At 40.1% G+C, this 26,040-nt stretch overlaps 2 protein-coding genes across 3 annotated transcripts; one reads left to right on the top strand and one right to left on the bottom strand.

Moving 5' to 3' along the window:
* The first annotated feature begins 341 nt into the window (after positions 1 to 341).
* On the top strand, positions 342 to 1,850 carry LOC126621959 (B3 domain-containing protein Os01g0723500-like). 2 transcript variants are annotated; one of them, XR_007623229.1, is made up of 3 exons: positions 342 to 466; positions 1,349 to 1,435; positions 1,602 to 1,850. XR_007623229.1 is itself a non-coding variant. In XM_050290593.1 (2 exons), the coding sequence occupies exons 1-2, from the start codon at positions 1,352 to 1,354 to the stop codon at positions 1,836 to 1,838; spliced, it is 321 nt and encodes a 106-aa protein (XP_050146550.1). In that variant the 5' UTR covers positions 1,302 to 1,351; the 3' UTR covers positions 1,839 to 1,850. The 2 variants fall into 2 exon arrangements, 1 of the variants encoding a protein (XP_050146550.1); XM_050290593.1 differs by lacking the exon at positions 342 to 466 and having other exon boundaries at positions 1,302 to 1,435.
* A 967-nt stretch (positions 1,851 to 2,817) lies between these two features.
* Positions 2,818 to 5,587, bottom strand: LOC126621955 (uncharacterized). The gene is made up of 5 exons (XM_050290586.1): positions 5,233 to 5,587; positions 4,858 to 5,109; positions 3,879 to 3,962; positions 3,519 to 3,648; positions 2,818 to 3,221 (listed from the first exon to the last, which is right to left on the bottom strand). Exons 1-5 carry the CDS (start codon positions 5,490 to 5,492, stop codon positions 2,937 to 2,939), a joined length of 1,011 nt encoding a protein of 336 aa, XP_050146543.1. The 5' UTR covers positions 5,493 to 5,587; the 3' UTR covers positions 2,818 to 2,936.
* Positions 5,588 to 26,040: the final 20,453 nt, after the last annotated feature.

Here is a 26,040-nt window from a genome sequence, read left to right as displayed (position 1 = left end):
TGTTATTATATGAATAATAGACATGGTTGATATGTTAACGTGTGACCGCAACACCACATTGACGTGCCATATGACTTATTAAACTTAGTATTACAAACAAACAAGAGGAATGTTGTATTTAAGGGAAGTACATATATTTACTTGACACAACCGTTAAACAGCCAACTCAATTGAGAACCCTAGTGGAGAGAGATTAGGAGGGGAGGGAATCCTCTTCCATAGCATTGAGTCGTAACTTGTACAGTAGTTAAGGAATTCACCAACCCTATCCATGCCTGCAGTGTCCTTTTGCAGTGAGTACAAGGAGTTACTTTGACTTCTCCATTTACTTTTTACTGCCTTGTGTTTCTGTGTCTCAAACATTTGTTTCTCTGTATTTCAGAATTTTCTTCAATACTAAGTAATATTGAATCATACAAGAACAAATGGCTGTTTGGGACAAGGCCATTTTCTTTGTATTTTTCAGGTGCTCTTCTTTTTTAATTTCATGTTTGTTTGGAAGTTTCTTTGTGTTCAATTGGTTTGTTTAACTGGACTTTCAGTCTTCTGTTTTTGTTTAGTGTTTTAATTTGTTGTTCTTAACTTCTTGGTGTAACATAGCAGAAGCTCTGTTGGACATTTTTTGCTTGGTTGTGTGTTTGTGTTCTAGATTTGGGGTTTCCCTTTTGTACATCTAGTTTTTATGCTTTATAAGTTCTTCCCAAATTTTTGCGATTGCAGTTCTCCGCTATGCATCTCATTTTGTTCTTCTTTAAAACTCTTCTTTACTTGTCATTTGTCGATAATAACTAACTTAAACAGGGGGGGGAATGCTGAGAACTATTAAAAAGTGACCAAGAATGTGTTCATTTCCTTTTTTGTTGATCGTTCTGTTGCTACCTTCTTGTTTATTAATTAGATTAGAGTCTCATGCTGCTACTGAGAAGAAAAATGCTGAGAACTCTAGGCTGCAATGGAACATTTATCGATTTAATCTTGGTTTACATGCTTTCTGTTGTGTTGGGGGTTCTCTTAACATTTGGTGTATATATTAATTCGATTAGTCTCTCTTGTTCTGGACTGTTGCGTTGCAGCCTGATCTAAGCTGAGCCCTTTGTTTTCTCTCGAATGAACTGTATTTCGAAAGCTAGCGTTGTTTTTGTAGTCAATTCCTACTTATGTCCTTATCTTTGCTGCATTGCATGAACTTATAACGCTATTGCGTAGCACAGGCTGCATTAGACGATCCATTTAATTTCATGTTTGATTTGCCGGTTGCTTGTGTTCCAGGCTGGTATTTTCCCTTTTATCTCTTCTTTTTCTTCTTAAAGATTCTTCCAAACCTTACCAATGGAGTTTGACTTCGCAGAAAATGGTGAGAATAACATCCAAGACTGAGGAGAAGAAGCCTTCATTCTACAAGATTGTTTTTTATTGTTACAACACCGAAGAATTGGTAATTAGTCTCAACTAATTCCTCGTATTTAATTTTGTGCATTTTCTTCTTGGAACGGTGTTGTTACTCACTGCAACTGTTTTATTTAGAAGCTGTATTTTGGTGCTTAATGTTAGATCAGAAACATGTTTAAATTCTGTACATAATTTTGAATTTTCTGCGTCAGCGTATCCCACCAAACGTTGGGAAACATATGCTGGAGGAACTGACTGACAGAGCAAGTTTGAAACTGGAGGATTCTTCAGATTACTCATGGACTGTCAAAGTGCATAGCGCAACAACCGGTGGTGTGTATTTCAAGGATGGCTGCCCGGAGTTCTTAAAGGATAACTCTTTGGTTAACGGAGAGATATTGGTATTCAGCTACGAAGGAAGAATGCATTTCAGCAAAACGGGTTTTTAAGAATGCATGTAAGCGGGTAGATGCTTAACGGGTCGGGTCGCTAACGGATGAACCCGTTAACAATCCATTAAATAACGGGTCACTTTGGATCAACCCGTTAGGACCCGTTAGCATTGGATCCTACCAACATTGGATCAAATCAAAATCCCGCCTATGCTAGCACTTCTAAAAGACCTCGTGGTAGACCAAGAAAGTACCCTCCCGTGAGTTCTAAGCATCCCCTCCTACCAAGTTCTTCCAGCGATAATTCAGGTATGTGGTCAGATGTCGCGATATACATGTCTCTACTGGATTTCATGTAACTCATTGCTCTGCTATGTTTTATTTTAGATGTGAAACTGTAGGTGAAAACCTTCCGAGTGCTGAGGGGAGTGGATTCAAAAAGTTTACAGACAAGGAAGAAGATTGCGGAGACAACGCATTTGAGAATTCAGAAGCTAGTTGTGAAGTAACTTCATCCAAGTCTTTATCACTGCATTCCTCCCAATCAGTCCTCTTTCATGTAATGAAACTAACATCAAAATGCAACAAGTGGAGCATCTTATATTGGATCACGTTGCTCGTGCAGTTCGTCCCCTTAGCCTTCTCTAGACTCTAAAACAGAAAACTAGCATTTTACCAAGACAACTCAAAACAGAAAGTTATTCCTTGCGACGAATCACACTGCTTCACCGCAGGGTGGTGTAAATTCCTCCCAATCAGTTTTCTGTTCGTCCCCTCTGCATTTTACTCAAGGCATATATTTTAGGGTCACCCTGCAAAATGCAGAGGGAAAGACAAGGACAGTGAAAGTTATTCCTTGCAACGAACCACACTGCTTCACCGCAGGGTGGTGTAAATTCGTATATGCTAACAAAATCAAGACCAGCGATACATGTACTTTTGACCTTGTGAGCAGAAACTACACACACACACACACACACAAAATAAATAAATTAAATAAATAAATAAAATAAAATAAAATTATAGCTGCACTAGATTAGTCGCCACAAAAGAGGAATTTTATGTGCGCAAAAATAAGCGTTTGGTGTCTCCCAGCCTTTCACAACTTGATCAGGGACTAGTCTGCAGTATGAGCAGGCCATAATCCACAAAAATTTAATTCCCACTCAGCCTTGTACTCCTTCTCAGCTTTTTCTTTGCCTCACTGTCAACAGCAACATCAGCAGCAACAGCATCTGCATTACCCACATCGTTGTCACCAACATGCTTGCTAGTATCAGAGCCACTGCCAATTCCTGAAGATTCATCATGTGAAAAGCTCTCTGCTGAAGGAGTTGATCCCTCTGCAAGAACCTCTTCACCTGTGGTTTCTGTGTTTGTTGAGGGATGGCGGCTTTGAATGAGATAATGTGCCACAGATTTGTAACCCAATTTTACGACCTGATAAGTAAACAAAATTTTGCCATTAGTTGATGTTAATTTGTTGCCTTGGTCTTTTGTTTCCATTATGTACCAAAATCACGGTGCCCAAACTATGTTATGAACAAATATATGTATATATATGCCTTAAGTGTATGTGGGTGCGTGATTTTGTGTGTTTGTGCCTGCATTCTACTGTGCCGACCCCACTTAGTGGAAAAAGGCTCTGTTGTTGTTGTTGTTGTTTGTGCCTGTGTTCTACTGTATTGCAAGCTTTTCTCTTCACGGGAGTAGCTCATTAAGGTTGAGAACGTTTACCTTTCTATACACATTACCAGTGGGTTCCCACCCCTTCACTTGACGGCAGCAATTGCAGTTACAGATGCCCCGACAAACAGGACATGTCCAATCAGGATTTTCGCTGGCTTCCATAACATTCTCTCCATATCTATGGAAGATGGTAAAATTCAATGCATAAGACCATAGCATTGATTAAAAAAGATGAAAAATTTGCTTCAGGCAACATCAAAATTATTGACGTGCTTAATTTGGATGTGGTCTTGTTGACCTCAAGGTACATGGTGCATGTAGCATCTTTTCATTCATAGCATGTTTTCGATACAAATTGGAGCATAAAAAAGGTGTTACCTTTAACAGGTAACTTGTGAAAAAATTTACCTCATGTATAAGCAATCTCCACAAAACTGCCCTTGGACCCAGTCACATTTCCAGCACTGTGTATGATGACCAAGAGTTTTATGCCTGCAAGGAATTATGTCATCTTGAAACATAGTTTGCCAAGTGAAAGGACAACTAAGAAACATAGTTTACATGGTTGTATGAATGTTCTGTACAAGTACATAGTGAACCCGGTATAGCAGTTGATTTAAGAACTTCTGCTATACACTTGACAACAGTAAGCTCGTAACCTCTTCCATAGGGTTATTAATCATATGTATAAGCTTCCTTGATCATCACCGGTCCCTAAATTATTTTTTCCAATTTAGATTCAGAAAAAAAAAAAACAAAAAATACTACCTATAAGTATATAATGATAGTACATGAATGAATAAGAACGGTGCAAGAAACATACAAAACTCAAGAAGAATATAATAAAAGAGCATTTGACTGAAACTTTTCAATTGGAAGCATACTTTGTGTGGCGATGAGAAGACTTTTTTAAGTGCTACATTGTCAATTATCCGTATAAGCAATCTGTTGAAATGAAAGCCTAAAGCCGAAACAGACAACATACTTGAAAGGGTTCCAACTTCTAAAGTTGTCCTGGAGTAAATGGACAGAAAAAATGTAAAGCTTAGCATATACATCAGTTTCAGATTCTCGTTAGAATCAGAATGAAATCCGCTGGCACTCAGGCAATCCTTTAACGACAATGATTCAAAATGCCAAACAGGCCAATTGATAGAACATTGCTGGTCCATGCAACATGACTTGACTAAACTTGGCATGTTAAAATTCGATCTCGTTGTCAAGAACAACATTACCAGCTAGTCAATTAAGTTAGCTCAACTAATCAGTATAGTAAGAGACCTTTTCAGGGTTTCGAAGAAATTTGCAAAGGTCATAACTATGCCTATACATAAAAATTGTATACTTCGACATAATTTAGAAACCCATCAAATGCATGCTAACCTACCTGCATTGGTGGCAAAATTCTCCCTTAACCGGATCGTAAATGCGCCTCCCATCTTCCCCATAGCCATCAACACCCAACTCCCAGCTTTCAACGCAATCCCCTAACAGCTTCTCATGCTCCTCTGTATAGATCTCTGGCCTTGAACCTTCCTTTATAAAAATTTCAACACTCCTCTTTGGGCTCTTTGGGTTCTCGTCTTTCTTCATAGGCCTCTTCTTTTGCACATAATCTACTGGAGCCACGCTCTTCAACCTAACAAAACCCCAAAAAAACAAAAATGCCTTTTTTTTTTAAAACATCAAAACCCGTCAAAGATGCAAACATTCCCACATTTTCCATTTTCTCGGAATCCAAACAGGAGGAAAGATAGGTTACCTAGAAGAGCGCCTGGGGGATCCGGAACCAGGAAGTGGGCTGTGGGTTTTAGGCCGGTGGGGACGTTTTGGGGCGGCAGCTTCGGTCTTGAGCTTCAGGGCAAGGTCCAAAATGCCCAGCTTTTGCAATCTCTCCTTGTTTTCTCTGATCCTTTGGTCCCTGAACTGCTCGTACCCTGAAGCACCTGCGCTTTCAGTCTCTACGGTTGCTCCGCCGTTCTCTCCGGAGTTTCCTCCGCCTCGATTTCTCAGAACCGCCATTTGGAAATGGTGGACTGGAGCTGAGAGAAGACCTTCCGCGTCTCTGAGTCCAAGAGCGGAAGCGGGAGGGTTTTCATTTTTTAAGACGGGGGAATTTTGAAAAAGAGTTGAAAATTCCTTTTTTGTTTTTACTAATTTTTGTCTCCCATTTCGCGCCGTTGATTTGTTATCTAGCCATACTGCACGCGCTCACGAGTAGGCCTGGCATTTTGGATCCAACCCGTTAATATTTATATTTGGGTGGATGCTTAACGGGTCGGGTCGTTAACGGGTGAACCCGTTAACAACCCGTTAAATAACGGGTCACTTTGGGTCAACCCGTTAGACCCGTTAGGACCCGTTAACACCCGTTAGCACCCGTTAGTTGAGGATATTTTAGTAATTTTAGTAAAGTCTTAATAACAAAAAATAAACTTTATGCAAAAAAAATAATAATAATAATTGTTAACGGGTGTTAACGGGTGAAACGGGTGACCCGTTAGCTTAACGAGTCGGGTTCGGGTGACCCGTTAGCTTAACGGGTTGGGTTCGGGTGACCCGTTAACTTAACGGGTCGGGTTCAACCCAACCCAAACCCAATAAACCCGACCCGTTTACAGGTCTACTCACGAGTGGCCGGCCCCTTGGGTGGAGAGTGTTCGGTCATATTTGGTGAGAATAGGAAAATAATTGTAACATATTATGTGAAATAATATATTGTAATTAACATGACAATTATTTCTAATTTAAATAGAAAGTTTTGGAAGTTATATTTTGAATAAAATCAATAAGGGATTGATGAGGAGCGATGTGAGGAATGTGAAACAAATTCCATATTGATCACCTTTGACTCTTTCTTGATTGAGTCATTACTGTCCGTTGCATGCGTGTGGGAATTCTGATGTGCCCTGAGGGTAATCTCGTCCTTTTTGTCCAAAAATTCATGTGTCATCTCCACGATTTTTGGGATTATTTTTTTCTTCACAAATGCCCCCATACCAGCTGTCTTGCTCGTAGGAAAGGGTAGTAGGTGTAGAGATCTCCAACTTTGATGCAGATTCCCACTTGAACTTGGAATTAGATTCTTCTAGGAAAGGGAAATAAAGTGCCACCAAAGCTTATATAAGCCTACCTTAAGTAGGGGATTAAATCAACTTCGGAAGGCAATTATTTATCCCTACAAGAAAGAGAGAAGGCTAGAGGATATTTGTTCCCCCTCCACTAGCATTCTTCTTCGCTTACCCGTGCAAAGAACCGTCTTCCGTTGATTTCCTTGTCTTCTCCGCGCTACACCAAGGTAAGAAAAAACTTAGGGCCTGTTTGGTATCCTATTTGAATTTTTTTTATCATTTCTCAAAACATTTCTTAAGAACATTTCTTGAAAACAATTTTCTTTAAGACTTCAAAAGGTGATTGGTTTGCGATTTAAAAATTTTAAATCTTACGACTTAAACTAGACAAAAAAAATCTAAAAAGAGAGGGTCGCAAGAGAGGGAGAAAGAGGAGAGATGAGGAAAGAAAGTAAGAGATGATTGAAGGAAAGAGAAATAAGTGAGAGGATTGAACGAGATAGAGAGGAAGAGGAGTGAGAGAAAGAACCGAGAGAATGAAAATAGTGGATTAGAGGAGAGACGAAAAAGGTATAAAAAAAAGGAAAGAGAAAGAAGAAGAAGAAGAAGAAGAAGAAGAAGAAGAAGAAGAAGAAGAAGAAAAGAGAGAGAGAGAGAGAGAGAGAGAGAGAGAGAGAGAGAGAGAGAGAGAGAGATTTGGAGTGGGAGGGGAGGAGGGAGAGAAAAGAAATGAGTGAGTTTAAGTTTAAAAACTCTAAAGACTCACTTTTTATGTTTTTAGAGAATAAACTATATTTTTTTAGTTAGTCTTGAGTTCAGTTTTTTAAAATAGTCCTACCAAACAAGTTTTTAAAGCCTAAAACTTGAAAATTGTTTTTGAGTTTAAAAAGTTGGATTCAAGCAGAATACCAAACAGGCCCTTAATTTTCTTTGTCTTCTTCTTGAGTGATGCTGCCACGGGGCAGCAATTGAGGTGGTGCGGCACATCAGCTAGCAGGGGCTAAGAGTCGGCTTGGTATGGGCTGAGGAGGTGGTGTGGCAAGGGCCAAGACTTGGCTGAAACCAAGAGCTTGCTCGGCTTGGCTGGAGCCAAAGGCAGCTGTGTGACTGAGGTCACAGCTTGAGGCACTAGGGCGCAGTGCTAGTTGTTAGCTTGCTTACTGGACCTTCAGTTGAGAAGAAATCATTCGACTGCTAAATAAGCCTCAAAGCATGCTCATTCTGATGCTGCCATGTATGTGTTATTTGCCAAGAAGAAAGAAACTGCTTGAGTTTGATTTCTCAGATGTCGTAGATGGAGCAAATGAGGATGGACCTGCTAAAGATGAAGTTTCGGATGAGCAAACTGCTGAGTGGGAAGTAGTTGTTGAGGGAATGATGGCTACTTGAGAGCCCAAGGTCATCCAAACTGCTAAATGAGTAGTCTACTCTGTTTAACTTGTGTTAGATTTTGGCGACCTTCATATAAGTTTATCAGTTTACTAGAAATTTAATAAACTGCTTTCTTCGCTTTACTCCATCTTTGTTTTTCCTGAAACTTTGCTTGCTTGAAGCATCTTGCAAAACTTTTAACCATAGAATCGTCGGTTAGGCACGCTACTTCGAAAAAAGATAACGATCCCATAGAGTTACTATGACCGTGAGTTTTGGCTTCTTGGGTGTCGAACCATTGAGTTCGTAGTCGGTTGCTGCCCCCTAACCATTTGTTGCTTAGCTAGTTTTCCCTGCATCACAACATGATAAAGATCTATGGAATATGAAAATCGTTAACCAATCACATCAAAATGAGTAGTTGTGTGGAAATTAATGGGCAGTTTGCCCTCTTCCATTGTAAAGCAAACCTAGATGGGTGTCGGGAAATTAGTTTACCCTCTCGCATTGGAGAGCTTACCCATATAAGTGTCAGGGAATTAGTTTACCCTCTCGCATTGGAGAGCAATTAGTTTACCTTCTCGCATTGGAGAGCTTACCTAGACGGGTGTCGAGGAATTAGATGACCCTTTTGCACTAGTAAGCAATTAGTTTACCCTCTTGCACTGGAGAGCTTACCCAGATGGGTGTAAAAGGGATTGGTTTACCCTATCACACTGGAGAGCATGGAAGTTGTTGTCTTAAGCACAGCTGAGGAAAATGGGCTTGTGGAACCCACGTAAGGGTGTAAGTGGGAAGCGCAGTGAAATGCTTCCGAACCTTCTCCAAGTATTACGCCATCTTTAAATGTTTCATCGTGTGTTCTTTTGCAACTTGGTTGGTGGTCAGCTGAGAATCTAAATGGATTGTAAACTTTTTTATCGCTAAGTCTTTTGCTAGCAGAGGTTGCTAGTAAAGCCTCATATTCTACTTCATCGGTTTGAAGTGTCGTGGGTATGGTTGGCGCGGTTAAAAACCGCAAGATCAGCATGGCTAGGAGTCGTGGTGCAAGATCAACACAGTTGGGAGTCGTGGTGCAAGATCGACACGGTTAGGAGTCATGGTGACAAATTTAGGGTTGTCGGGTTTTGTGGAATAGGTAGGCACGGCTGTGAGTGCGGAGCTGGGGCCAGCTTGGGCCAAGTTATGCGTCGTAGGAGGAATTGGACTACTAGGTTCGCGGTTCTAGGCTACTGGTGATGTGCTGCTCCAGTATTAAATCATATGGAGTGTTAAGAATAAGGCATGCCCCCAATTCCTGATGGTTGGGCTGATGTGCCCTTCTGGTACCTGTCTACCCCCAGTGCGCCATTAGGCTAAGTTCCTACGTTTGTTAGAACATAAGTAATCTTTGTATCCACCAGTGTATGTGGGATGTTTCTGTCTACTTGATCTTGTCAATGAAAAGTGACCTACTTATATTGGTCACGTCTATTTGGGGCATTTCATCAGTAACTTCGATGTATTGCAAAATCACACTATCGTTTGATCATGAGCTTCTCAACTTCTTCTTGAATTTGTCTTTGCTGGTGCAACAAAGCTTCTGACTGCCCCTGGTCATGAACTGTTGGTCTAGGTTACTTTCCCTATGCTCGGCTCTTCTATGTCGTTGCAGCGGTGCATGTGGTAAGTTCTTGACAGGTAAACGGGTTACTGGCAGGTTGTTGGTTGAACTTAAGCTGAATTAAGTGATTGCTTCTTTATGTCCGCTGTGCTGCCTACTCTAATATGAGGTGGAGGATGTTAATTGCGAGCCTAGCCATGAATGAACACTTCACCTGGAAGGTTGTCCATGTTGATTATCGGAGTGTGGTCCTAACCATGAATATATGCTCGTTCGTGGGCTTAACTTGAAGTGTACGCTCCTCTGCGCTCTAAGATGAGAGTATACCCTATCCCGAGGGCCCAGGCAAGAGTGTACACCCCTAGAATGCTCGGTTCGTTGCTGGTCGAGAGGTTGTTTGCCAGGACGCTGCTGGAGAGGGTCGTCGTCTACTCTTATCCTGCTTCGGGACACCTTGGGGCACATTGCATCTTCGTACGCTGCAAAAGATGATTCACCTAGGTCGTCTGTTGCGCGAGGGCGTTCGTTAATTTTATGACGTATTGAGACAAGTGTTGTTTACCATACAAGATGGGAAAACTTGGATGGTAAGTTTCTCCATAGGTGGTAGAAGTGTAGTGGACTCCGGGTGCAAAATTTGAGTCGAGATATGTCAAATCTATAGAAAATCTTGGTGAAAACATCCTTGGTTCAATCATCTATCCAAAAATCTGAAGTCGAGAAAATTGAGTTGGTTTTGGATCAGTCTGGATCACTAGATGGACCGCGAGAACGAGTTGGGCCGCGAAAGTGGGCCGAGCAATGTGCGGGGTGCGTGGGCGCGGTACAGTCTGGCCTGTTTGGCCTTGGGCCAAAGGTGCATTGGGCTCACACTGAGCTCTCCTGGCCTTGGGTCAGTACGTGTTGGGTTGCTTCATTTGCTGCAGCTGCTTAGGCCTTGCTTTGGGCCTTAGCTGCTATGGTAGCATAGTGGGCTTGCTGGATCTAAGCTGCCTTGCGGGTTGGCTGCTTTATGGGATGGGCCTGGGCTCGTTGCTACAAAGTGGCAGTTGTTGTTGCTTCATAGCCTTGCTGCCATAGAGCTGTCCCACTCTTCACTGCCAAGGCTATTATGGTAATGGTACTCTATGGTGGCAAAGTTACTTCTTTTGCTGCCGCTTGAGCCTCATGAATCGTCGTGGCAGGGCTATATCACTATCTCCATCATTTGATCTGGATCTTTGAACATAGGAAGTTTAGTACGTCGTGATTTCCGAATTTCTCGCAATTGTGTTTTTCTCCAACATCTATTCAAAGAATTAAAAAATTCTAGGAATAAGAATGTATGAAAAATTTACGAATGAACGAGAAATGAGAAACTTTGAATGTGGGAGTCTTCTTTTAGGTGAATCAAACTCTCAATGAAAGCATCAATTTGTGGATGCAAATTTCCGTCATCTCTTGCTTTGACGAAAATGCACCTGCAAAATAAAACACTTTTGATAAAGGCCAAAAGCCCCACGCGCCCATGATGAGTTGGAGAGGGGCCTTTGGCTGAAGAGTTTCCGATGCCGAAGTTAGAATTCTGAAAAGAATGTATTTAGGAGTTTGTGGGTAGCAAATGGCCTAGCATTTTGGTGGGATAAGAGGGGTATTTATAGGAGAGTGGTTGACCCTTTGGGTGGAGAGTGGTCGGTCATATTTGGTGAAAATAGGTGAATAATTGTAAGATATTTTGTGAAATAATGTTTTGCAATTAACATGGTAATTATTCCTAATTTAAATAGGAAGTTTTGGGAGTTACCTTTTGAATAAAATCAATAAGGAAGTTTTGGGAGTTACCTTTGACTCTTCCTTGATTGAGCCATTATTGTATGTTGCATGCACGTAGGAATTTCGGTGTGCCTCAAGGGTAATCTAGTCCTTCTTGTCCAAAAAATCCACGTGTCATCTCCACAATTTTTGGCTCCACACAAAGTAAATCTAAAAGTTATTTTGACTAATTGCCAACAAGCCAGATTATATAAATAAAAAGAAAAAAAAAATCCAACATCATTCCTTCAATTCAACCATCTTAAGACCATCTCCAACCCTAGCCTAAAACATAAAAATATTTAGCTCAGAAAATTTAGGTTTTATCCCAGAAATAGCTTTTCTGCTCCAACCCTTCTGGCCTAAAATTTTAGCACGGGATTATTAAAGAATGAACTTAGGCTAATTTTTTTCTTAAATTAACTTTAAAAAAAATAAAAAATTATGTAGACTATTGTAATTTAATTTTATGAACATTTTAATCTAAAAATATTTAAGTTCCGATAAATATTGAAAAATCACTAAATCGACAGATGAAACTCAGTAACTTTCAACTTTCACCAATCGTTCAACTTTCACCAACCGTTTAAGTTTCACCAAACTTTTAACTTTCACCAACCGTTCAACTTTCATCCTCTATATAAACACTTGTCCAATATCAGTTGATCACACAATCTTTCAACCTTCAATCATCCTCTATATTCACCAATCTTTCAACTTTCAAAGTGTTTTTGTTTCCTAAAAATCCTCAATATCTCATCAATGGGTGATAGAAGAAGGCGTAGCAGGGCAATGTAAATGGCACAATACCAAGCAAGGCTTGACATTGAGGATGCTGAAATGATCAACGCCGAAGCTGAACTTGTAAACTCACTTATGCAAATGAGCACCATGTCGAATCTAGCCATCGTGGTTCTGTCACGAGACGTTCATTTGTGCAGCGTGATAGAGAAGAGTGTCATGACCTAATGATGAAAGATTATTTCATCGAGCTTCCGAGATTTCCTGCTCATGATTTTCATAGGAGGTTTCGGATGAGGAAAAAGCTTTTTGAAAGCATATTGAATGCAGTTGTCAATCATGACCACTACTTTACAAAGAAGATAGATGTCGTCGGCCGACAAAGTCTATCACCTTATCAGAAGCTCACTTCTGCATTTTCAGATGCTAGCTAATGAGTACTCTGCAGACTCAGTTGACAAGTATTGCCGACTTGCTGAAAGTACTGCTATTGAGAACCTGAAGCGCTTCTGTCAGGCAATTCAAGCCATATATAGAGCCACATACCTTCGCAAGCCAAATCGTGAAGACTTGAAGAGGCTTCTACACAAGGCAGACAAAAGAGGTTTTCCTGGCACGATAAGAAGTCTCGATTGTATGCATTGGGAGTGGAAGAATTGTCCTACTGCTTGGGTTGGCCAATTCAAGGGCCGTCATAACCAAGGTATAAAATATCGATGATATCGGAAATATCGGTAGTCCAAAAAGACAGAAATATCGATGGAAATATCGGGATATTATCGATATCGATAAAAATTGAATAAAAACCACGGAAATTGTAAGAAAAACTTGGAAATTTTTATTGAAACTTTGCAGGATGTTTATTTAGTCAATTATCTATTAGTTTATCACAAAAAATTGGAAGGAAATGCATTGCATGATGGATTTAACTGGTTTAAGTTGATTATATAGCGAGCTGACAAATATTGTGAGTGTAGAAAATATGTAGTAATTAATGAAAAAAGTTTAAACACACCATAATCATTTATATATAATGAATTATTACAATATAAGAAAGACATGAAAAATATGTTATTTTTTTTACAAAAAAAATAGTATATGTGACGTTAGAGTTTCAAGTATATAGCATGATCTGATCTTCAAAGAGACTTTCAAGGTCTCAAAGATGGATTTCCCAAATAAAACAATTTAATTTAAAAAAATAAAATAATAAATATAAGATATTTTGAATGAAATTAGTGTTTAACATTTTCTTTAAACCACATGGTGACCCCACCACCTCACCTCCCTTACATAACCCAAGGTCCCAAATTGAGACTCCCAATCCTATATCTGACATTTTCTTTTTCGTATCCCATAAGTCTCTCTCTCTCTTATTTCCTATCAACCCATAAAAAATCTTGCCTTGAGAGAAGTTCCTTGAAACACAAAATCCCAGAAATCTTTGTCCATCTCTCTCTCTCTCTCTCTTTTCCAGAAACCTCTAGCAAAGCAATCTCCTCACTCCTTAGCGAAATTTCCTAAACACACTCTCTCTCTAGGGTTTTAGGCATTTTTTTTTGCCCCTCTCTCTCTTCTTCTTTGAAATCTTAGGTAAGAAATCGAACATTTTATCTTCTGGGTTTCATTTATTATATGGTGTTCTTTGCTTTTCCTCTTCAATTCAACTAACATCTCTCTGCAACTCTCCTTCCCGGAGCACAGACACACCACACCCACACCCCACTGTGACCTCCACCACAGTGGCGCACACTCCGGCGAGCACCATCACCACCTGTGGACTGTTCCTCCTCCCTTTCTCACCTCTTGGCGAGCACCATCAGGCAATGGGAGGCATTGTTTAGGTCGTACGAAGCGGAGGATCCATCGAACCCGAGCGGGTTTTGGGATCCGGAGAAAATAGATTTTTCATTTCCGACGACGGATGCGCAGATCTTGGGTCTGAGCCTGGATTGCAGAGGGAGATCTGGGAAACTGCAACGACGCAGCCTCGGTTGCCTTTCTGACGACGGAGCCACAACGATTGTTTCGATAATATCGAATATATCATGATATTATCGATATTAGCGATAATATCGCGATATTTTGACGATAATTAGGGGGATACGTGGGAAAATATCAGTCTCTCTGAAAAACGATAATATCGGTGATATTTTGCCGATATTATCGATATTTTAGTCATTGGTCATAACAAGCCAAACATCATGTTTGAGGCTGTGGCGTCTTACGACACATGGGCATTCTTCAGATCTCCTGGATCAAACAACGATATCAACGTTCTTTGGTGTTCACCTCTATGCAATGATGTTATCAATGGATGGGCACTAGAATTTCGGTACAAGGTAAATGGTAATAGGTATGAGCTATGTTACTACCTAACTGATGGTATTTATCCTAGTTGGTATACCTTTGTCAAAAAAATTTCTCATCCTGATAATGCAAAGAAGAAATTATTTTCTCAGAGGCAAGAGTCTTACAAGAAGAATGTGGAAAGAGCGTTCGGGATCCTACAAGCTTGATGGGCCATTGTTAGAGGGTCTGCACGATTTTGGCATACTGATGACCTCCATTAAACCCTCTTATTGATAATTGTAGTAAAGATGTAAGTAGGGATCGTTCTAGGCCGGGGATTATGAGGGATGCTAATCTACTCAAATTTAACTCAAAAACACTTAACTAGGCTTGAAAACACTAACCTAGACTCTTATGAACTCAAAACAAACTAAAAAGACTCAAAACAGCATAAAACAATCAAATAGACTCAAACTAGACACTAGAGGGTAAATTGGACGAAAATTGATTTTAACTTCAATCAAAACACTTAAAAACACAAATTGGACAGATTCTAACTAACTTGACACAGCAAAGTAAAGGGGATTGGGTTTTTGATGAATTTAAAGTAAAACTAAACAGATTTAAGACTCTAAATAACTTTAGACGAAATTGGTGATTTAATGGGTGAATGGCTAGCTAGAGGGTTCTTCATGTTTGCAAATAAACAAAGACAATTGAATTTAAACATTAAAGCAACGGATAGAATACACCTAGAAACACTCCAACAATCCAACGTCTTGAATGGCAAGCACGGCTCCAGGGGCTCCTTCTTCTTTCTCCTTGCAAAGTTGCCGCACCAGAGGGATGAATGTGTATGATTGATGAAGGGGATGAATTTGTGATGGAAGGTGGGTGGTGTTCTTAATTGTGCCGTAACACTTGTATTTATAGAGAGAAGGAAGGCACGGAAAAGGTGTGAAAGAAGAGGATTAGGACTCCAAATTAGCAAGGAAAGAGGACACTTCGCATCAGATTCCAGCGAGGAAAAGAATTAATGTGTTTAGATGGATTAGGACTCCTAAATTCAAATGGGAAGGATATAGAACAAGATAAGGACTCATTTTGCAGCTGGAGATAAGGTAGGATAAGATTAAGATAGGATAAGATAAGATAAGGTTAGTTTGGATAAGATAAGGTTGGATAAGGTTTTGGATAAGATAAGGCAATTTGGATAATGTCTCCTTCTTTTGAGCTGATTCCTTATCTTCTTTGTCTTGGATTTATTTTCTTCATCTCCTTAGCATATTCCTAGCCTTTTGAACTTCAAAAATGTCCATCCAAATTGCTCCACTCATAAGCTATCCATTTGATGCCCAAAACTACTTCAAAATGCTCCAAATTGCACTTTCTTGCCAACTTTGTCATTTGGACCTACGAACACACGAAAATAGCTAAAATCACTATAATAAACAGAAACTAACTATGAAAATGCAAGAAAACAAGCTAACTAAGTCGCATAAATATGCTCCTATCCAATTCCCCCACACTTAGCTTTTGCTAGTCCTCGAGCAAAACAAAACAAACAAAACAAAACAAAACAAAACATAACCTAGACCTTCCAACATTTGCCTCTGGGATTTCCAATGGAACATGACATGTTAAAAATCACTACTTACACATATTTTAGCCATCCTTACCCTTGAGCACATACTTAATCATAGTCGCCACTCATTAGCTCGTATTTAATCAATTTAAAACAATGTTTTGAATGTAGTAACATGTCTTAGATAATTCCCTCAATTCCTCACCGAATATACTCTCTATTTTCACACAAATTTTCTGACTACACTCCCTATACTAGGTATATGTAAGAAGATTGATGTAAACATGTAGACTAGCACTCACATATGTTATAATCAAAGAAGGCATTTTCTGGAATTATTAATTCATGTATAGATATGATCTCATGAACGGAATGCCACTACTTAGACACGAGAACCAAGGATACCATATGCTCATACCAATCCCAAACTCCACAGATTGAAATACACAACAACCAAGGTAGAAGTCTAAGGGTTGTAACGGGGCTAAAGGTATTGGCTAACAAAGAAAGGTTAAGGATAGACAAAGGTTCTTAAAGCAATAGTAAGCAAAGCAATAAAATCAACACTTAGAATTCACTTTTGAATGCAGCAACTAACTTTAAACACAAGGGGGAGATTCATAAAACACTTACGGCCGAATTCAAACTTTTGGATCCTTTCTTCAACAACCAATACTTGTGAGTTCATTCTCACTTATTTTGAAATCTTTTCCTTTCTTTTTTTTTTCTCTTTTTCACATTTTTTCTTTTTCTTTCTTTCTGTCTTTTGTTGGAAATAACCTTCCCCCACACTTGTTTTCTGCATAAAATGAATTCCCTCTAAGTCATGCTCCACTATACTTTAAGAACAAGGGTATCGATAGTCCTATTCTAGGCTAGGTAAGGATAATGTGGCTAACAAAGAAAATAGACTAAATACGGCTCAAAGGGGTTAAACCTACAAAACATATGCATGAGATTAAGGCTTTTTGGCTATAGTGGTAACTACTAAACAACTTCATCTTGTTATATGTTATGCACTCAATTTTAAGCTTTGAATGAAACCGACATGAGTTCTAGTATTTGGAACTAAAATGATAAAACACATTCTAAGTAGCAACCAAGCAAATAATAATGAGATCATGCAACGACTTTAGAAAACAAGAAATCACAGATTAATAACTCTCCAAACAAAGTTTAGGCTCAAGTCTCTCAGGGTTGTAGCATTAATTTGAGTTCCTTCCTTCAAGCATGTTACAAAAACTGATTTTTTTTCTTTGTGATTACATGTGAATTCGTAAATGTCAACTACAACCAAGCATAAACCAAAGAGCATATCAAACTTCCACCCATGTTTGTAACTTTCTTTAACAGTCATGCACTTAAAAACCAAATCTTCATCATTGTGTTGGAAAGTACCCTAATTCTACACACAAAAACGACTCTAAAACGACTCTTTTTGGGGTTTTCAAAACGTTTTCTATTTTTTTTCAAAATTTCATATTTTTCTTTCAAGACACACTAAAATAGTTCAAAACACACTAAAAACACTTAAAAACAGTGAAAAACAACTCTAGAAATGCTAGGTGGTAAAATACAGGATGTATGTACTTAATGATATGGAATTAAAGAAAGTAAATTTTGGACGAAGCATACTGTTCAACTTATGCAATGCATCTTGGAGGTACTAAAATGTATCATACCATTCGACCATTTTTTTTATTGGCCAGATATGAAAAGGGAAATTGTTGAATTTGTGAATAGGTGTATCAGTTGTCAGCAAGTCAAAGCAGAAAGAAAGAAGCCTTTTTGGATTGATGTAGCCACTTTCCGTTCCACAGTGGAAATGGGAAAATATCACTATGGATTTTGTGTACAAGTTTCCTTGTACACGGAACGGGTGTGATGGCGTTTGGGTAATTGTTGATCGGCTTACTAAGTCAGTACAGCTTATCATCCTCAAATAGATGGTCAGTTAGATAGAACCATTCAGACTTTAGAGGACATGTTGAGAGCTTCGGTACGTCAGTTTGGTGATGATTGACAAGCTAAGTTGGATTTGATGGAGTTTGCCTATATTAACAGTTATCATTCTAGCACCAGGATGGCACCATTTGAGACACTTTAAGGGAAAGCTTGTCGTATACCTTTGTGTTGGTCTAAAGTTGGTGAAAGACATTAGTGGGCCCTGAGATAGTAGAGGAGACTAATCCAAATGTTTAAGTGATTAAAGCTATTATGAAAGTGGCCCAGGATTGATAGAAGAGCCTTGCCGATATACATGCCACCGATCGGGTGTATAATGTAGGTGATTGAGTATTTCTAAAGCTTTAACCTTGGAAATGTGGGGTTTGGTTTGGGAAGAAAGGTAAGTTAAGTCCTAGGTACATCGGACCTTATGTGATCACCGAGAGAGTCGGTGAAGTTGCTAGTTGCCTTCAAAGTTGTTGAAAGTGCATAATGTGTTCCATGTTTCCATGCTTCAACATTATGTTTCATATCCTTCACATATGATTCCTCCTTAATCTTTGGAAGTTAATCCGGATTTGATTTATGATGAGGAACCAGTGACTATTTTGGATTGGAAGGATAAGGTTCTGAGGATTAAGATTGTGCGTTTAGTGAAAGTTTTATGGAGGAATCATTCAGCAGAAGAAGCTACTTGGGAGACAAAAGATCGAATGAGAGAGATGTGTTTCAGGTTGTTTTATTGATATTGATGGATTGTAAAGATTGTGTAAATTTCGAGGACGAAATTTTTTTTAAGGTGGGTAGATTGTGATAGCACGTCCCTGATTTTAAGAGTTTTTAAAGTTTTAATAAAGGATTTTACAAAAATGCCCTTTGAGGCACGCGCATTATTTGAGGTTAATCATTGTGTCATGCCATCTAAGATTTGTTTTCTTGACATATCCTTGTAGTACTCGTCGCTACGGAAGCGTGGGCGTAGACGGTTCGTGATTTGGAGTTATAACGAAAAAGATTTTAAAGTTTGAAGTTTGAGCATTTTATAAATTTTATTATAAAAATTTGGTGTGCCATTTGGATGGCCCAGATTAAAGAAATCTGAAATGGATGGCTCAGATGTAAGGGAAAGAAAATAAAAATAAAAAGATGAAGGAAGGTTTTTGTGTGTGTGTGTGTGCATGACTTGTGGAGAAAAGAGGAAAGAGGATTGGGCAAAACTGCCCAACCAGAAGGAAGAAAAAGACAGCTCTAGGAGAGTTTCAGGAGAGAAGCTGGGCGAATGGGGAGAAGAGAGAGAAGTTTCTGGCCAATCAGAGAAGGGGAAAGGAGGAAAGGAGAGAGGACGAGAAGCGGAGGAAGAAGAACAGAAATGGGTTTTCAACCCGCGACCCGCGCGACCCAGTGGGTTTTCCACCCATTTCCGTCGAAATTTCTTCATTTTTCCGGTGAGTTACTTCAAACCATCACTTGGAAAACCCTCTATGATCTTCCCTCTTCTTATTACACCCCAAAAATCAAAGAATTTGGCCTTGAAATTGGATGAAACCGTACGGTGTGTGCGGTTAGTGTACAAATTCTGCAAATCTTGAAACGTTTTCTTTCAATTACTAATACCATTAGCATTCCCTTAGGACCTGGAACAAAGCCCAAGCAGTTGGAGCATCATAGTGGTTTTGGAGGTCGAATTGAAAACACCCATTTCTAGGGTTCTTCACGGGTTTGATGAAATTGGAGCCTTTCCAGGCCAAATTGGCATTGGCCACAGGTCTAAAGTTTACTTTACTCATTGAGATCTTCATTTTTGTAAATTTTGGTAATTTTTGGAAATAATTGGATTTTCCGGCGAGCCGGGGCGGCCGACCGCCACCCACGGCGGTGCATAGCCAGTGAGCCACCAAAGCTATTTTTAGGCCATAATTCATTCTCTAATTTCAGTTTTGGTGAGTGAATGACGTATGATGATCATTCGAACCTAAATTCGTTACGATGTGTGGTTAGGCCAAAATATGAATTGACTATCTGACCGTTGGATCATCATCAAACTTTGATACGTTGTAATATGTAATATTTGAGTATTATAGGAACTTACAGATCGAGAATCCGATTTACGGATCTTTCGGAATTGGAGTTTTAAGTTCATAAGATAGAATGTTAACCGTCACTTGGTTTTGGTAATTGACGTAGATCCGACCGTTGGATGGTAATGAAATTTTAGGATGTTGTCCTAGAGGTATATTTTAGATCTCTGGAAGTTTCAGATCAGAAATCTGAGTTGCAGATCTTCCGGATCGAACTACGTAGTGACGTGTTTTATATAAGTTATATTCTATCGATATGATTTCTGAGGCATGTCTTGATGATTATTCTAGGTGACGATCGTCATGAAGTCTTGATGTGTTGTGCTAGGGAGTTGTAGCGCGAACTCCAGGTGAGTGAGCAGTTTTGTTTTTCATATATACCTATATAAATGAGATTTTTCCCAAAAAATCAATTTAAGTGAAATGTGATATGAAATGCGTAATGAAATGCCATGCAAAATATATATCTATTTTATTTATGCATTAGTAATTGCATACATGCATGATTGGTCTTGCGAACGCACTGGTAGGTGCCAGGTAAGTTCATAAATTAAAATTATGTGACTGTTGAGTTGATGTGATTGAAAGCTCATAAACCTGCACTAGGGTGATTATGATTTAGCAGAGATGTGATTCAGGCCTGTAAATATATTTAGTCACCCCCACACCATATGCTCACATTGGATCCAATTTAGGTGCCCAGTCTTGTCGTACAGACCACTTGTAGGTGGTTCCGACTCGTAGGTGACTAGCGATTTATCGCATAGCTATCAGGAGAGGATAGCGTGAGCATAACTATATTACACCCAATTCTGTCGTACAGACCATTTCAGTGGTTCCGACTCGTGTGCAGTGTAGTGCCGTACAGGTCACTTATGGTGACTCCGGCTAGATTGATTGATGAGATTGATTATGAGCTATAGTTTCAGCCGGGCTGATCACTCGGTTGACATGTTATTATTTATGATGAACTTACTTCACTAATATACTTATATGATATGATGAAATATATTTGACATGGCATATACTTTACATATCACTATTTCTAAGCTGGTTTTGAGATAAGTAAGTATATTTTTATATTCCTGGGAAAGTTACTGGTTTTACGGAGAGGGGTTACCACGTTTTGAGAAATGTTTTGTCTTTGAAAAGATTTGTTTTACTGACCCACTCAACTTTGTTTTTCACCCCTCCAGGTTCTAATTAGCTGAGTTTGGTGGCCACGAAGAATCCAACGGTGTCCTGACAGAATTCACCAAAGTAGGATTTACCTACGAGTGTTATATCTTAGTAATTGTCCTACTCGACTGCAACTTGACATTCTTTTTACTCTGAATGTGTATTTATACACTGGGTTTCGCACTAACATCATTTCTTAGCTAGTATTGCTAGTGTTTCGACTTTTATTTATTCGTAATTCTATTTATCTCTTTAGCTTCCGCACTATGCAAATGGTTACGTCACTCGCACGTGACGGCCAGCACGCCCTCATTCGGGGCGGGGTGTGTCACTTCTTATTGTCTTCAAGTTTTTCCAAAGCTGACCAGCGCGGAGGAGAGCTAGCCGTGTTGCTTTGTTTCTTAGGTTTTGACAACCTTTCAAAAATAGAGCTTTGGGATGTTGGCGTGTTAAGCCTCTTAAAGACGGAGGTTCGGTCTTAACCACCAATGCTATTAAATGCCAAAATTCTAGGCTTTGAACGATTCATCCTATCGAAGACTGACGTTCGAGGAGCAGACTTAGGCTCCTCTTGATTTTGTTCAACGCTCATGCTGATGTGTTGAGTGTTAGCATTTTTTGTTTTGCTTAAAATCTTCACGGGTGCATTTGGTGTGAAGCCGAGCCCAACTTTGTTGTTGTCAACTCCATAACCATGCTCCTTTAACTTCTTTTGAGTCTTGGAGAGGTTATGTTCTTTGTCATTGACGGTGTTTGAAACCTTCTTTCCAGGATTCGAAGAGGAAGCGAAGTCGTACCCAGCTTTCGACATGAGCTTGTAGGCGTTTAGATCAAAACCTTCTTCGGTCCTTTTGGTTGGAAGAAAGCTTGGTTCCACCCCTTTTGGCAAAGCTTTTATGAAGCCTTGTGGTAGTCTTGCAACCTTAGCATCGCCTAGCTGTGTCAGAGGCAAAACTGCATTTGTCTTGAGCAACTTCACATTATCCTTGTGCCACTGTGTGTTGGCTTTGCTTGTTCTGGTTTCGAACATGGATTGACCATTCTTTCTTCTTGACATCGGGATGTATCGGAAAATGGGTGTGTTTGATCTTTCTGAAGGCGTTCTACTCTTTTTGGTTATTGCAGGTTTAGCATGCTCGTCATCGTTTTTGCTTAAAGATGGCACGACTTGCCCTTCTTGCTTCTTGGGCATGGCTTGCCATTCCTGCTGTTTAAGTGTTGCTTTGCCTGTGGATTTGATGTCTTCTGGAAGAGCTTCGGGCACCATGTTTTCATCCATGTAGAACTTGGCGTCTGCGAAGTGTGATTCAACTTCTATGAATGGCTTGGTATCACCTTGGATCACCTTAACTCCTTCCCGGTAGAATTTTAAGCATTGGTGGAGGGTGGATGGCACTACTCCATTTCCGTGGATCCAAGGCCTTCCTAGGAGCAAGCTGTAGGAAGTTCGTGCATCAATCACATGGAATATCGTGCTTGATTTGAGTTCACCAATATTCATCTTCACTCGGATCATGCCCATCGCTCTTTGTCCTCCTTGGTTAAAACCCTGGATTAGTAGACAACTTAGGGATAGTTCATCCACCTTGATGCCGATTATGGTCATTGTTGACTTTGGCATAATGTTTATGGCCGATCCATCATCCATAAGCATATGGTTGACTTTGTGCTCTCTTATGTACCCAGAGATGAAGATAGGGCGGTTGTGAGGCCTTGATCCTAGCAGTAAGTCTTCGTTAGTGAAGTTGATTACATCATGGGTGGCATAGCATGTGGCACATTCGTGTGGCCGAAGCTTCAAGCCTTCATTCTTGTTGTCTTGCATCTCATGGTTGTTGAGACTTGTCAAGACCACTATTGCTTTTCACATCCCTTTGGGCAATCGTAATGCTTCCTTGATGCTGACATGTGTCGGCAAGCCTTCTTTGGGTGTGAGGGTCCTCTCCTTTACTGTGATAGCATTGCCTTTTGAGGGCTCTTCTATCTCCACATACACCATGTGACAGGCAATGGTAGTGCATTGTTGGAAGAAGTTCTTTGGGAAGTACTCGTGCAAGGAGACGGGAATGCGTGGCTCTTGCTCTATAAGTTCCTCAGCATATGTTGGCTTAGCAGCCCTTACGTTTCCTTTGGGTTTCCTATTGTTGCGGTGGCGGTGCCTTCTCCATTGTTCTGCCTTTGGCCTTGTGGCTTGTGGTTTTGGCTTTCTTGTCTTTTTGTAGGTCACCAAGGTCCATCATTCGTCATCATTGGTAAATGCATCTTGGTTGCTTGCCCCCAGTGATGGTTGTGCAGAAGGTGTTGTGCAGCTTGAGTATTGATGGGAATGGTCATGTGTCACTTGGAGAGGCATGGGATTGAGGGATCCAAACGTAATTGTAGTAGTATGTGCTACGGCTGTGTCTTCAAGGTCAAGCTCGATTTGCCTTTATAATGCTAACTTTAGGATGAGTTCTTTAAGGACGAAACACTTACCAACATGATGGCTCACGATACGATGGTATTTGCAGTAATTAGGATCGTTTACGCGATTCATCTTCTCGGGACGCTTGCATTTGGGTAGCTCTATTACCTTCTTTTCTAGTAAGTCGTCTAACATTGCGGTCATATCTGAGTCAGGAAAAGGGTACGCCTTCCGCTCCAGTTCCCTCAAGGTGTTTTTGTACCTGTCTTAGGTGAGAGGAGGCTCACCTCTCTTTATCTCCTTTGCTTTGTTCTTGGAGGAGATCTTAATAGGCGTAAATGAGGTTTTGATGGGGGTAGTATTGATAGTAAAAGCTTTCTTGGCAGGCTTCTTCCCAGTCTTGTCAACATTCGGGGTAAACATCTTATCATTCTTAAAGTCGGTGATCGGTTCCTTCTTCCTTTGATTGGCGATACTCAACTCCATGTCGTGGGAATGAGTTGCCAGCTCCTCAAATGTTCTTGGTCTTATGCCTTAAAAGATGTAATGTAACCCCCAATGCATGCCTTGAACACACATCTCAATGGCAGAGGTTTCAGAAAGCCGATCTTTGCAATCCAGACTTAATGAACGCCATCTATTGATGTAATCGACGACAAGTTCATCCTTTCACTGTTTCGTACTGGTCAACTCCAGCATGCTTACGGTGCAGCGAGTATTGTAGAAGTGGTTGATGAACTCTCTTTCTAGCTGATCCCAACTGTTGACAGATTTGGGCTAGAGGTCAGTGTACCAGTCAAAGGCGTTACCTTTCAGTGAGCGCACAAACTGCTTGATGAGGTAGTCTCCCTCCGTTTTAGCATTGTTGCAGGTTTCAATGAAATGGGCGACATGTTGCTTTGGGTTTCCTTTTCCATCGAATTGCATGAATTTTGGTGGCTGATAACCCTTCGGCATCTTCAAAGCTTCAATCTTCTTAGAGTAGGGCTTTGAGTATAGTACAGAGTCATGTGAGCTTCCTTCGTATTGCGCCTTGATGGTGCTGGCGATCATTAACTGCAGCTGCTGGATAGAGAGAGATCTCATGAGTGCCGCTACTTGGTCTGGCTCTTTCTTCGCATCGACTTTCTCCATTGGAGGCTCATCTTCTTCGCCGGCTCCTTTCTTTGGTGGATCAACCTTTGGGTCGGGGTTCTCGCCTTCCTGTGCCTTTAGTCGGTTGATGAGCACAGCGATTTGCAAATTTTTTCTTCCACAGTCCGTGTTAGCCTTGTGATTGCTTCATTCATTTTAGCCAGTTGCTCATCGATTGAAGTCGCTCCAGTGGTCATGACTTGCATGGCTGAGTTGCTGCTTGAGTCGGCATCGGAAAGCATGGAATCAGAGTACTTTTTCGAACTTTCCTCCCTTGATGCTTTTAGCAAGGCCAGGGTGATCACGGGCCCGTGCCTCTGGTGCTCTTGCTTCATCGGTAGAGTTGATGTAGGGGTGGAAGAAGCGGCAAAAAGAGCTCTTGCCTTGCTTCGAGTTAGGATTCCCGAAGTGACACCACTTACGACGATGACGCTCTTGTTTTTCGCATTGGTTGCGAGAATCGCTTGAACCTTCCTGTGTTTTTTTTTTTTTTTTTGCGGATTTGAAGATAGAGATGAGAGGTAGAGATGGTCCCACTGGGCGTGCCAAATTTGTAAACACGAATTTTCCTGTGATGAATGAGACAAGAACACGTGTACAAAATAATATTTGTATTAATGATTTAGAGGTTACAATCTCTTCTGCAAATTTAGCCTCTGATTCGATCTTCATAATGTGTAGATTTGTGGATTGTGCCGTTGATCCAAGGGCCTTCGAGGCTTGATCTTAGGATGAACAGGTGATGAACGATAAACGTTTTCTTCAAGGGGGGCCGTTGAGGTTTGATCTTGAATTGTGGAAGTTCTTCAAGGGTCGTTGAGGCTTGATCTTGAAGGAGGAAGTTCTTCAAGGTCCGTTGGAGCTTGATCTTGAAGGAGGATTTGACGAAGAACAAAGAGAGTTTTCTTGATCCGTCAGGATTTGTTTGGGAGCTTTAGAGTTTCAAAGCTTCAAGGTTTTGGTGTTATGTGAATTCATCCCTGAAAATGAATGCCTTGGCTTCCTATTTATAGAATTCCAAAACTTGATTTTTGGATTTAAATAATCAGATGAAATAAATCATTTCTGTCAGGTGTTGACACGTGTCCTATTTGATGACTTTTCCAATGACTTTCGATTTTTCGTTGAGTCAGATGCTACATGTAAAATTTATGTGACAGATGAACGTTGGAATTTTAATTATTGATCAACATTTATTTCACCGAAATTTCGATGTTTATAGTCGTGTCGGGGTATCGGATTGTATCAGGAATTGCCAAGCCTAGTTATATACCTTCATTAATTTTTTAAGTGACATTATTTAGCTTTCCACACACATTTTATCTTGTAGAGAAAAAAAGTAAACGCTACCACCTACCACCTACTACTATAAAT

This window comes from Malus sylvestris, chromosome 5, assembly GCF_916048215.2.
Source record: "Malus sylvestris chromosome 5, drMalSylv7.2, whole genome shotgun sequence".
Taxonomy (NCBI): domain Eukaryota; kingdom Viridiplantae; phylum Streptophyta; class Magnoliopsida; order Rosales; family Rosaceae; genus Malus; species Malus sylvestris.
The sequence above is the reverse complement of the archived record's forward strand: the minus strand, read 5'-3'. Positions and strand labels throughout refer to the sequence as shown.

Coding starts and splice junctions, on each gene's coding strand:
- LOC126621955 (XM_050290586.1), bottom strand. CDS start 5,492: ATGGCGGTTCTGAGAAATCGAGGCGGAGGAAACTCCGGAGAGAACGGC. Junction 5,110..5,232: donor TCCCCCAGGCGCTCTTCTAG/GTAACCTATCTT, acceptor GGGTTTTGTTAG/GTTGAAGAGCGTGGCTCCAG. Junction 3,963..4,857: donor GAATTTTGCCACCAATGCAG/GTAGGTTAGCAT, acceptor AATTCCTTGCAG/GCATAAAACTCTTGGTCATC.
- LOC126621959 (XM_050290593.1), top strand. CDS start 1,352: ATGGTGAGAATAACATCCAAGACTGAGGAGAAGAAGCCTTCATTCTAC. Junction 1,436..1,601: donor GTTACAACACCGAAGAATTG/GTAATTAGTCTC, acceptor TTTCTGCGTCAG/CGTATCCCACCAAACGTTGG.